The following is a 13,122-nucleotide window of genomic DNA, read 5'->3' as shown; positions in this document are numbered from 1 at the left end:
CAGGACAGGGTGAATAGGGTGAAGGATCATTTAGTGGCGAGATGCCCTCTGACTTTTTACAATGCACACATCTGTAATCGGGAAAAACCTGCAATAACCATGCGTGTGAAGGACAGGGTAACGAACCCAGTGCAGCTATTAACAGCATCTGGCTCCGCTCAGATGGGAAAAAAAACGAATGCCTGTCGGGTTCGGGTCAGACTCTGTTAGGTTTTCTCTCGGTTTCGGACAGAAAAATATGGCCCCGGCCACTCTCAACTCTTTCGAACTGTGACGTCCACTAAGGCGTTTCACCTCTCCCCCAGCTCGATGTGTCATTCTGAGAGCAGGGTGACACATAAGAGCAGGACTCAACGTGTGGAGTTTGTAGACCAGTCAAACTAGTGCAGTGTGTGGCCCCCTGTCAGTTGTGTAGTATGAACTGCACTGTGATCCTACGACTTGGAACTTTGTGGAGTATGAACTTGGCTTAAGCTGCACTTACAGTTTGCAACATGTGTCCTAAGTTCCCCATCACAGCCGCTAACTCAACTGTTCACACTCACAGTATCAGCAGCAGCCGTCTTTGGCATGAATTCACACACACAGATGCCAACGGACACACACACACACACACACACAAGTCTCCACTAATACAAGAGCCAGGGCTCTATAAAGCTCTTTAATGACCCATTGACTCACAAACAGGATTAAAAAAACCTTATAAGCATCTCGGCTCACCTCTTCTTCGGTGGGCCGCCCTCGCAGTACTCCCTGCTCCCGACCAGGCCCTGAGAGCGCAAGGACCCATCTTCTTTGTGGCTGCCCTTTGATCCCGAGCCGTTCAGCTGCCCATTGGCGAGGGAACCTGGAAAACACAAAGCGCCAAACAGGCTTAGAGTCAGGGCCAACATATATTTTACAGACCACTTGTTTGAAACCTTCCACCTCCGGATATCTGGCATGGCCCTTTGTCAGTGAGCCATTCCTGGGGCTTGATACATGGGCCTAAATATTTGGGGAATATACAAGGTTTTTATCTGACGGTGTTATTATAGCCTTCTGTTTTTGCTTCTGATTTCTTGCAGATACATTTCTATTGATAAGATGAGCTCTGTGTTATCCGACAGTGTAGAGAATACAGGAGAAGATGGAAAGACAGTCAGAGTGAACAGGACAAATACAGAGTGAAAACAGATAATAAATAAATTGAAGCATCTAGACTGAAAAATACAAATACACGAGGAATGACACAATTCTACAACACTGACAGTGTCTGCAGCATCATGGAGGCTAGTTTCAGAGCGATCGGAGAGTTGCTCGTCCACATTTTCTCTTGTTGAATGCCAATGCTGCTGACGTAAAGGATGTGTGTCCCTTGACAACGAATTTATAAAATAAAAAGCCCCAGGCAGCAAGGGAAGTGAAGGCATTTTGCTGGACTTGACATTCTCAGTGAGCCCAATTGACAGAGACCTAATTAAATATTTAGCAAGCAACACACAAACAAAACCGGCCCCTGGACAGATTCTTAAATCAAAAGCAACAACGGGCTCCGAGAATTCAAATTAGGTCAAACAGAGGAGTGGAAGTCACTGGTAATTAAGGGAGACAAGAAAATTAAATAAGTTGCACAAGGTGGTATCGGCATTTCTTGCAATTTTTGGAACGTGTCATAGAGGCCCAATAAAATATTTTAGAGTGTGAACCAACCAGAGACAAAGGGTCAGTCACATGATTAAAATTGTGCTGGTGAGATAACACCAGATTTATATGGATATGTCAAGATTTGACATTAACGGTATTCAACAATTTTGGCCATCAGGTGTTTGGCAAGTGTATGGCACCTCTTTTTCATCCTGAGATATTTGTATTCTTACTGTTTTTCTCAGTTTTGTGTCAGAAATGTCATCAACACGTCCACTGAATTTTGCAGACATTTTCATGTTGAATTCTTATTTATCTCATTTTACTCAGAGGGCTGCCAGGAAATGTGTGGGGCGACTGGCTCTCATTCTCACATACGTCTCCTCTGGAAATTTTCAGGAAAACATCTGGGCTTCAGTGCATGTCTGAAAGCAAGTTCAAAGTTCTGCTATCTTTTCCTCCATCAACACCTTCCCTCTACTATCCCCTCTTTCTCACTGCATGAGCATTCATTGCCTACCCGGCACACCCAGTGAAATTCCATTTGACGGAAGGTTCACAGGGACGTGCCACTCAAACTCCACCGCACACACGCCTAATGGTGGGTGTCAAAAGGAACATAAATTAAGATAACAAGGCCAGTGGAGCACGGGTGAGGATAACTGGCAACTTGAATGATATCCTGCTTGCGAGGACGCTACCTGTTAAACAAGCCCGGGCATTGCGTCATCGGAGAAAGAAAAAAGAAATTGCGAACGAGGAGGGGAGTAGTAAGATTAAATGATAGTGTAGGTGACAGGATGAAGATGAGCAATTGTGGAGCAGGTAAGAGATATTTTTTATGATTTAACAGATTAATAAATGTGCTGTCAGCTGAATGAGCTCACACGCAGTCAAATGTTCTCATCACTGCAAAGACAGGATGTTGGGTTTTCTCACACGCACGGCACGTCAGTACCTGAACGCGGAGGTACAGTCATCGAATACACATCATTGCGGTCAGAGAGTTAACAAGTGCCGGCGTGATGACTAACGCCAGCGCACTTTTGTCAATGTTTAAAGTTGCAGTTGGAGAGCCACTAAGTCTATATGCTGTGGGTGAATCACTGACTTAAAATGCCTTGGTTGGCATGCAAGGCTTACATCTGTGTGTCCTTAATCAATCATGAGTTTCAGAAAAAGCGCTTTGAAGTTATCGCACAAAGAAGAGGAGAAAAATTCAAATGGAAAATTCAATTAATCAGCATTCCCTTCATTTTATAAAAAAGTCAAATTCCAAAGATTAGGACTCATTAAGACATTTCATTACTTAATGTGGGGCGATGAAAAAATATGTTTCCTCGAGAAGACGATTTCCAAAATGATAATTAGTCGAGGCAGTACAAAGGGGAGACGGAGCAACGGCTCTAATCACACCTTCAGGACAGTGTGTTTTGTCAGTGAAACTTCCACCGGAGCAAAAAATAAAAAAGCAAAGTAGCTAATTAACTTTAATTGTGCTCAGAAAATGACTGACGCATGATGTCCCCACAGGACGCAAACAAACATGCCGAGGCCCATTTCACCACCCCCCTCCTCTTCGTCTCCCCCCCCCCACAATCCCTCCAAAGAGTTGTCTGACATATGCTGGTTGCACATGAGTGCTCTTCTGAGGGGCAGAGCGGGGAATCTTGGGGAAGGCAGAGAGGCCTGGGGATGGGCGAGACAGGCGGGGAGCCAAGGGTCCTGTGCTCGTAACTCAACCATCCTGGTGGTGGTGGAGGACTGCGACGACTGGCTGCTTAAGACCTGGGGGGGGGGGGCAGAGGGTCGTGCTAGTGTGCCATCCCAATTGCTGCTCCATTGGGGGTGGGTTTCTAATCAGATTTACGCATGCTTAACTAAGCCCATCGCCTCGCTACGTTCACCTCAGAGTCCCGGGAGAACAAGAGGGGAGAGCAGAGGTACATACCGTAACACGGCACATCACAGGGCTGAGAGGAGCTTATTAGTGGGAGCTGCGGTAATAAGTGGAGGTATGGTGGAGCAGTCATGGCATAGGAAAGACAATCATCGGGGCAGAGGGTGCCCTTAAAGATTGAAGTGTGAAAATGAGTGCTCTGCCACACCTAATGGAGGGAGAATGATATAAAGGCTGCGAATACAGCGAGGATAAAATGCTTGTTTCTAGGTTAGCAGATATATGGTAATAATCTTCCTTTTAACTTCCCTCTCATTAATAAACAATTCTGTACGTTTTGCAGTTGAATCTCTACTGTTATACAAGACTTTAATCTTATTTTCTCTCTTGTAGACAAGAGCACTAAAATTATATCTCATGTCCTTCGTGCAAGTAATCCCCTGTGCCTGTATGTAATTAAAAAAGGATGGAAGTATAAAAAGAAACAATGGGTACTTTTATTTTGGTGAAATCCCCAATAGTATCCATTCTATTTGATACTAGAAGTAGAAGCGGATACTAAAATTGACTGCCTGGAAATAGGATTTGAAAAAAGCCCCAGATATATTGTTCTTCCTTCCAAAATTGGACCCCACAACACTGCATGACACTCACCACAAGCCAGAACAAAAGCATGCAGCAATGTGCAGTTAGAAACATGGCATCTGCTTTGTGCAGCTCAAGGCTGTAAATCCACAGCATCAAAGATGGTATTTGGTAATGGCCTGAGCTGCTGTGGAAAAGGAGCACATGGGAACGGAACAGATGCAATCTCCTTCACTCACTTGATTCAATACCTAAACTCTTCCTCTTTTGGCTGAGATTCTTTCATTCACCACCTTTCATCCCTCCTTCTATCCCTCTCTCCGCTGGTACTCCTTCATCTCTCCACAGGCGCAGAGGCTTTAGCTGCCACGGCTGCCACTCTGGCCACGCAAAAGAAGCAAGCGGCGTGTGGGAATACAGACTGACAGCAGAGTTACAGTTACAGAGTGCTGAAGGAAAGGGGACGACATGCATCAAAATGGGTGGGAACGGCAGGTCCAGACGGACGGCAAGAGAAAGAGAGGGGACAGTCGGAGAAATGGGCAAACCCTCTCCTCAGCCCCTCCTGGGTTTTGGCCGGCAGCCAGATCCTCCATCAATAGCACTCAGGGAAATGGAGAGGGAGGAAAGGAAAGGACGGGAGGGGAGAGGAGAGGAGCGGGACAGACGAGCGCAGCGGAGGGAGATGGCGAAGTAAGGAGGCACAGGAAGAAGATGCAGCTTTAACGATTCGGAGAGCTGGAGAGGATGGGTGGGAAAGGACAGGGGGAAGGAAAAGAGGGGTGGTGATGGAAACAGAGGGAGAGAGAGAGAGGGTTTGGGTGACAGATACTGTAGATAGTTGAGACAGACAGGGCAGAGGACAGGAAGGACAAAGCGGAAAAGAGGGAGAGGGTGAGAAAGAGGGAGACAGAGATGGATGGATGGAGGGAGCAGGAAGGAGAAAAGGGCTTCGGTGAGAGGGGGGGGGTTGGAGATACATAATCGAGGACATTGATGAACAGGAGGGAGGGGGGCTGAGGGGGGAGTATGCGGAGAACGCAGTAACCAGAGTCCTATTGATGTGTAATGAAACCCTGCATTGGGGGGGGGGGGGGGGGGACCGGAAGGACAGATGGATGGAGGGAGATAGGAATAAGAAAGGAAGAGGAAGAAACGTGGCCGTGATGGAGGGAGTGCGGTGAATGAGCGGAAGCTGGCACGCAGAAGGGCATAATGTCATTTGGTAAATAATGCACGGAACGAGCACGAGAGGCAGGAAGTGTGATGGACGCGGAGATGGACGTCTGCCAACGGCGAGGGGGGTAAAGTGGCCGGGGGAGACGGCATGATTGCTGGTTATGGGCAGAGAGAGAGGCTGGGTGGGTGGGGGAGATAGAGTGACACGCACGGACATACACATACAGCTGACTGACAGAGCGCCACACCCCCTCGAAAACAGATAGCCACCGCTGTCACGCAGTCACGGAGAGAGGAAAGAGGAGGTGGCCGGGGATGGATGGAGGTATGTGTGGGGAGGGAAAGACGGAGAGGCAGCCACCTGGGGAGGGAGACAAATGCCGCTCCGCTGAGGATCGAGCCAGGTATCGCTTTAAACTCCTTCCATCAGATGATACCTTTTTCTCCAAAATGGTGGACGCTCATCTTGAAATAGATGACCTTGTCTAACGAGGAGAAGATGAACAAAATACTGACAGAAGATTAAGTGGGAACGCTCGATAATTAAAGTGCTTTTCTTAGATGATTGTCAACTGAATATATTTGGGTTCAGGGCTTTAAGTTCGGCAAAAAAGCACCTGGGAGTCTGATGATTGACATTTTAAATATTTATTAACCGATAATTACAATTTGAAAACAAAATAATTGTTAAATGTCAATAGTTTTTTTTATAGAAGATTAAAAAAGATTATTATTAACCTACAAAAGTTGTACTTTCCCAAGGTGGTGCCTTAAGATTGCTTACTGTGACCAATAAACAAATCTAAATCGCACATATTCTTAATTTATGAGTTCAAACACAGAAAAGCAATAAAACCTAATATACCTATAACTTTTACCCTTTTTGGTTTAGCTATGATTAAATTATCAACATTTTCCTTGATTAATTATCTGCTGGTAAGTGACTCGTTAACTGACTAATGAAAATAATCTCCACTCTGTCATTTGCTCCAACTCTGTCTCACACGTGTGATGATTATGTCCATGCATGGCCTGACTCTCCAAAATGGCTGATAGTTTCACAGTATTGTCTGTGTGAGCCTGCAAACTGTGGCACATGTCTGCCTTTAACATAAGCCCAGACTCTATAACCCGCAGTCCTCTAAAACAGCGGGGTTGCCCATTCAGGACGAAGAGCACGCTGAGTGTGATCCTCCAAAATGGCTGACAGTTTCACCACGGCGTCTTTACGCGAGAACAGGAAACCGTGCCGCTCGCCCAGCCTCCAAAGCCTCGCTAACCCACGGTGCTCTAAAACAGCGGGACCCGTCTATTCAGCCCCGGCTCCCTTTTGTGTCAGCGCGGGCTGCTGTCGTTACCCCCGGTGCGACGGGCCGCCGATGCTTTCTAATGAGTCATTTTTATTCAGGCGATAAGGTCAGCTACCCGCGGTGGCTTAAAAGGCCCTGAGGAGCTGTGGAGTGGCAGCCGCGAGATGCCAGACAGACACACGGAGATACAGGGAGGGGAGGGGCACTCGGCACAGACAGAAGAAAGGAAGGAAGGAAAGGTGTGAAAAATATATAATATAAAAAAAAAAAAAAAAGAAAAAGGTAAGATACATTTCAAAAGAGATTTCCCTCCTGTCTGTCTGCCTGTCTCTCTCTTCTGCCTCGCTGGGTGACTGGCTGGCTTCCTCGGCTGGGCGTGAACTTTCAGAGGCTCTCTTTTTTTCCTCCTGTTTCCTTTCTTCCAGTGTCTGGTTTGTGTTAATGTCAGCTGAGAATAGCTTCTGAGGCACGTGTGAAGTTCAAATCTCCGCTGTTGGCTGGCTGAGGGCTTTTTATGGGTGGGAGCACCGGTGTCAAACAAAAGACACGGTGGCAGCTCGGTTCAAAACAAGCCGTTCATCTTTCCCCCTGTGCTCTCGCTCTGCTCGTGTTGTTTCAGGTTTACAACCGCAAAATCCCTCAACTGTTCCTGCAGCCGACTTCCACCTGGAATTGTATTACTGTCTATCTAAGCAAATTCAAGTATTAATTCATTTCGGAAGGGGTTTCTATTAGTCTGGGTTTTAATGAGCCTGGACCCCAGAGTGGAGCTGGAACAGATTAACAACGCGTCCACACATGTTTTTCTTGTGCGTGATACTGTGGGAGACCTCATCAGAGTCCCTCTGTGCGAAGTGTCAACATTTGAAAACAAGTGGGAAAAGCTTTCAGTTGGAGGGTCCCTTTGAGGATGTGACACTGCACAAGCGGAGCCAGAAGACTGCAGCCCGCTGACCCACAACAAAAGGCGACGGAGGGTCCTTGATCATTTGTTCTCGTTGGATTCCTTCCATGTAAAGTGAGTGAGATCAGGTTGCCCCGGGCAAAGGAAAACTTGCTTAGTTTTCACTTGCAAACAAACTAATAAAACTGTCGCTTGCAATAAAGGGAATGAAAAAGCGAAACTGAGACACTAACCTCAGCAGAGCCAGACAGAATTGGCAACACTGACATTTAGTCCACAAAATGCTAGTGGGGCAAATCCCATGCTTCTTTCATTTTGTCTTAACAGCATGAACGTTTTCAACATGTCAAATTATTGCATTCGTTGAAAGTCTTTCATTACTGCAGGGCTGTTCACGAGACACTGTTCGCAAAGTCCTTATTTCAGCTAAAAACAAATACAAGGGGAAAAACTTCTTACATTGGACCTTTGGCTGAAATGGTATTTTGGAGGTCAGGATATTTTATTTCCTGTCTTTAACAATGTGACAAGGAATCCACTAAAATACTAAAAATATCATACTGTGGAAAAATGGAAAGCAATAAAAGTACAAAACGTACAAACAGATGGGAAGATGATGTCATAGGTCATGATTAACACCCATCTCAAGTGATATGATCACAAATGGACAACTGGAAGAACTGCATGAACGCAATCTAGATGCATTTGAGATCTGATCACTTAGATCAAATTCAGAGATGTTCTGGCCAATATGTTGCCATATTCTTGCAAATGCATCCTGGCTCACATCGGAGAACCGCCTACTCAGCTAAAGTTTTCTGAGCCACGACAGTTTCAAATGTTTTCACACTTCTCTGTGCCCGTACATAGATTTATTTGCAGTCACTATCAATATTAACATTGACTGCCACATATCAATACCGCCAGATATTGATTTTCTATGGGTTTTTTTATGATTACGAAGGAGCAAAATAATCACACACTGATTCACTCAGCCCCTCCTTTCCCTGCTCGCTCTTACAGAATAACACACAAACAAATCGACAACAAACCCATGTGAGAAGTCGGACAGCTTTAAAAAAGCATTATTTTGTTTTTGCAAGCAGAAATTACATTTAAGAGCATTTGCAGAGGGAGTGAGATGTGCATTCTAATATCAGGTGTGAACTGACAAACTCAGAGCTGTCCCCACCAGGTCTGAGCAGGGCCACTGAGGTGCAGGTTCAGTACATGTGCAGGATGTGGATGAACTCACCATTGGAGTTTGTGGTTCCATCGCCATCCAGCTGCCTTTTCTGTGCACTCCTAAACTCCTTTAGGGAAAGGTAAAGCACCTTTCGCATCACCCGCTCCTCCGACCATGGGATCCCGTCACTGTCATCCTGTGAAAACATCCAAAAGAGAGAGAGAACATGAGTACAGAGCATTATCACAGACAGGAACGGTTTCTTTCTCCTCCTTAATTAAAATAACTGAGTGTCTGAACTAACCCGACATTCAAATTTAAAAGTACAACTAAAATACAAGACAATCAACAGTCCATTAATATGGACGGCAGCTTTGGAAGTTGGATTTAGTTTATGTTGAGTGTTTTACTTTGTTTCTATTGTCACACAATAAATGTTTGAGTTGAGGTCAGGGAAATGTTTACTGGAGATTTTTGTTAAGTCAAAACAAAACCTTTCCAGTCAGTATGGCCTGTACAATTTTAACTCTGTTATTCTGTATCTCTGTAAAAAGAGCCTGGAATAATATTTGTTCACATCAATATAAACCAATAACTGCACCGAGCAGAGCACGGTGGAATTTAACAGGGGGATTTTTATATTATATAATTTTCTGTCAGAATAACAAGTCAATCTGGGAAACACAAAAATGTTGTGTTCAACGCATGAAAACCAAAGAAAGCTTTAGTAAAACAAACAAAAGTTTGACTATGAGAGGAATCTCCATGTGCATTGTTACGATTTCATCCCTCCATTTCTCCCACCATCGTGACATTAGCATGACACAACATTAGCATAACATAGCATTAGCTTGCAGCTATAGACACAAGGCAATGCATTAGCATGACAATGCGCGACGGACGGCATCTCGGCACAATGCCATGATAGGAGAGCGTTATGGTGATGAATAGGTAGGAAGCAAATGAAAAAAGCATCATGGGACTGCAAGTTCATGTGTTGCTAATCTCTCCCAGCGAGACTGAGACAGAGGACGTTATTGTCGGAGGGGGTCAACAGAAGTCACACACACACACATACGCACAACACATCCTTTTTCCAAGACACGTCCCCGGTCGGTTTCCATCCGAGCAGCGAGCACGAGACGGCACAATGCATAACACATCAAAGCTGCAATATATTACTAATAAAGACTTTAAACAGCTTAATAGAAAGAAAAAAAAATATTCAGCTGCAACATGCATTGTTAAAAGGGTCTTTAGAGTGCGTCCAACTGCAATAACCATACTTCTCCCCCCCCCCCGCCTCCCCTCGCTGCCTGCACTCACTGCTCTGGCAGCTGTGTTTGATGTCGAACAACACTAATGACTAAAGGAAATGAGATTAGGACATGAGCAACAACAAAGAGGTATTAATAAATAATGGAACGCGAACGATGCTTTTCTCTCGTCATGCCACGAGGCGAGTCGATCTCAGCTGTAAGGTTTCGAGAGAAGAAAACACTTTGTGGCTTTGTGCAAAAAAAAGTTAATGTATGCTAATGATGTGAATTAAAAACACATTTCTGATCCTGTTGACTCATCCCAGGCAGCGCGCTTCCTTCAGTCTGAGTCAGGCGAAATGCAAGAGGAGACCTGAGTGGGAGCGCGTTCTGATCATCCAGCTGACTGAGATCAGTGCAGTTGGCTCGGGCTAAGTGGCTGGCAGACATCTCGGTGACATCTGCGCGGGGCTGCAGGTATTTTGAAAATAAAAAGTCTCCACCTCACGCTTAAGTTATTAAAACAAGATTTTTTTATCGCAGCTGTAATAACAAGATAAAAGTCACAGCATTCCAATAAGGGTGCATGAGTGAGCTCTCGAAAAATAAATAAATAAGAGAGGAATTCAGATGACTGCGGTCGGGGTTACACACTGTGTGTCAGCCGGTATTTTTTCTCTGGGTGTATGAAAGAGAGAAGCTTAATCTCGTCCTAATATTATGCATCTTCCCACAGCGAGTGAAAGTGATGCTACAGAAATGACTGCACATCCTAAATGTCTTCTCTCTGCTGGTGCTGTCGATCCCCTCCCTGTCTTGAATTTTCTACTCGCACCCAGTCAAACGCGCACAGTAAAGATGTTATGATCCATGAAATATCCCTCACGATGGTGCAGACAACCCACTGATAATTATAGCAGCATCAACATAAGGTGTGTGCAAATGTTTCTCAGTTGCATTTCATAGTTGACAATGTGTTGGGTATAAACTATATAGTGAAAGGTCAGTGGATTATTTATGGGGGTCTGGATATTTCCTAGAGTTTCACATATAAAGAAAGCAGCAGGAGTTTGTCCAGGTCGGACACGTTCACACCAACAGGAAAATGTCGGAAACATAATCTCCTTGTCTTTCCAACTTCTACTACTCCGACATTTTCCAAATATTTAAAAACCGGCCCGGAACATAAAGTTTCAGAAAATGTCCAGAGCAACTGACTCGCGTTCTCATTTACAGCCCCCTCTGGAAAATTTCAGGAAATGTCTGAAAGCAGCTAATGTAAATGAAACACTTCAGTAATTAAAACAAAACTGGCACGACCTCATTCACTCACTTGAATCAGTTTATGAGTCTTAATATGTTCTGACAATATTGACAAGGCTGGAAATTTTGCTTGTTTACTGTATTTTTCTTATTTTTGTCTCTTTAACAGATAAAAATAAGCTTTTGCAGAATATTGTTTTGATTTCCCAGGTCTCCTCAGCACTCAGCTAAAAAGGGGAGAGGTGGGGGGGGGGCAAGATTAAACGCTGGGTGTCTGCACATGATGGAGCTGACGGGTGACAGCCACATCTGCCTGCATGCAGCCGGCATGCTGGCACATGCACACGCACACTCGCATATACACACACACACACAAGCGGGCGGACTGTTCGGCGCACCGGTGCTTTGCAGCCTCTGACAGAGGTTGATAGGGTGTGTTTTTTGTGTGTAGTATGCAGTCCCTCATTACACTGTCACATATGAGCGCACACGCACACGCACGCGCACACGCACGCACACAGTGCAAGTGTTCAATTATGCCATTTTCTCCTGTAGTTAATGTCATCTAATCCATTCTGTGTGTGTGTGCATGTCTCTGTGAGTGTGTGGGTGCGTGTGTGTGTAAAAGCCTGCCAGGTAAGCACCAATTACCTAGACAGTTCACTGGCATTCTTTCCCTCGTGGTGTGGCACAAGGCCAAACGCACACCAACACACACACACACACAACAGGGTAACAAACCCTCACACATCCAGCTTCTATGGTATCCATATCTCTACCTGAAACACACAGACAGAACACATAACCGTACTGAGAGTGAAAACAAGCTGAAAATGTTCTTCCCCCCAAATGCTGATCTTAAAGTTCATCTACATTTCACTTCTCTCACTTTCTCTCTGGTTTTCTCCCAGTCGTTGGCTGCGTGCCACAGATATTTCCTGAGCTGTGTACACACACACTCAAACACACTCACACACAGCAACAAGGTCTGGGAAGAAAAAAAAATGCTGACCGACTTTTCATCAGCTGAGAGAAAAAGAGTGAGCGTTAAAGCCGTGCTCCATTTACAGCTGCTGCACCTTTATACCACCTCAATAGTCCTTCATTCTTCAGAAGATCGTTTAAATGGGTTTTCACAACCTTTGCTCAACTGCAGGTTAACTGTTTCTTTGACCAGAGAGGTGGATTGAAATCTGTTTTTTGGCCGAGGCGTTCCGCTCCTTTCACTGGATTTTCCGTCACAAAAGCCAGGCTCCTTCACTGAATGTGTCGGAGGTTTCCAGGTGTAAAATTGAGCGGCGATGGACAGCGGCAGCGTTCAATATCCCTCTGTATCCCTCTGCCTGCCAGAGGGTAAGTGTAGCATGACAGAGGAAGGGAAACATCTACTCAAATAAGCAATAAAACCAAATTGGGTTGCGTCTCAGTTTCTCATTCAGACGCTGTGTGTGTCTATATTTGTGTGTGCTTTTTTGAGGTGTTGCCAGAGTTCTTGGAGAGAGAGCAATGCAAGCCGAGCACTACCTGGCACCAACACACACACACACACACACACATCTACAGCACGACCGGCTTCCATCGGGCTGGTGGAATTCCACTAATGAGCGCAAGGACCTTTTCTGTGCACGAGTGTGTGTGTATGTAACCAAGAGTTGGATCAGGAACGCTGTGTGGCTGCATTGTCACTTATAAAAGCCCATCCCCCAACTCCACCTGAATACAACACAGGTATATGGTTGACCGTACTTTCCTCATTCCCCATCTGCCGATAGTTGCATATTTGTTCCGGTCACATGCTCATGGTACCCGATCCCACATTCCATTCCAGCAGGTGGATATATTGTACCCGGGGCATGTGCAGTTCACACGTACAGTCTGAGGGGTTGCCTTTTGGGCTGCACACAAATGCC

General features: G+C 45.3%; 1 protein-coding gene across 3 annotated transcripts in view; it reads right to left on the bottom strand.

Moving 5' to 3' along the window:
• The window catches only part of jarid2b (jumonji, AT rich interactive domain 2b), a 105,567-nt gene that overhangs the window by 46,669 nt on the left and 45,776 nt on the right, over positions 1 to 13,122 (bottom strand). For all 3 annotated transcript variants that reach the window (XM_034600234.1, XM_034600235.1, XM_034600237.1), the window contains exons 2-3: positions 8,760 to 8,886; positions 721 to 847 (exon numbers count right to left, since the gene is read on the bottom strand). In XM_034600234.1, coding sequence (XP_034456125.1) covers positions 721 to 847; positions 8,760 to 8,886 — 254 coding nt within the window. The remainder of the gene's footprint in view (positions 1 to 720; positions 848 to 8,759; positions 8,887 to 13,122) is intronic.

Source organism: Hippoglossus hippoglossus, chromosome 11 (genome assembly GCF_009819705.1).
Source record: "Hippoglossus hippoglossus isolate fHipHip1 chromosome 11, fHipHip1.pri, whole genome shotgun sequence".
Lineage (NCBI taxonomy): Eukaryota > Metazoa > Chordata > Actinopteri > Pleuronectiformes > Pleuronectidae > Hippoglossus > Hippoglossus hippoglossus.
This window is presented reverse-complemented; position numbering and strand designations above follow the sequence as displayed.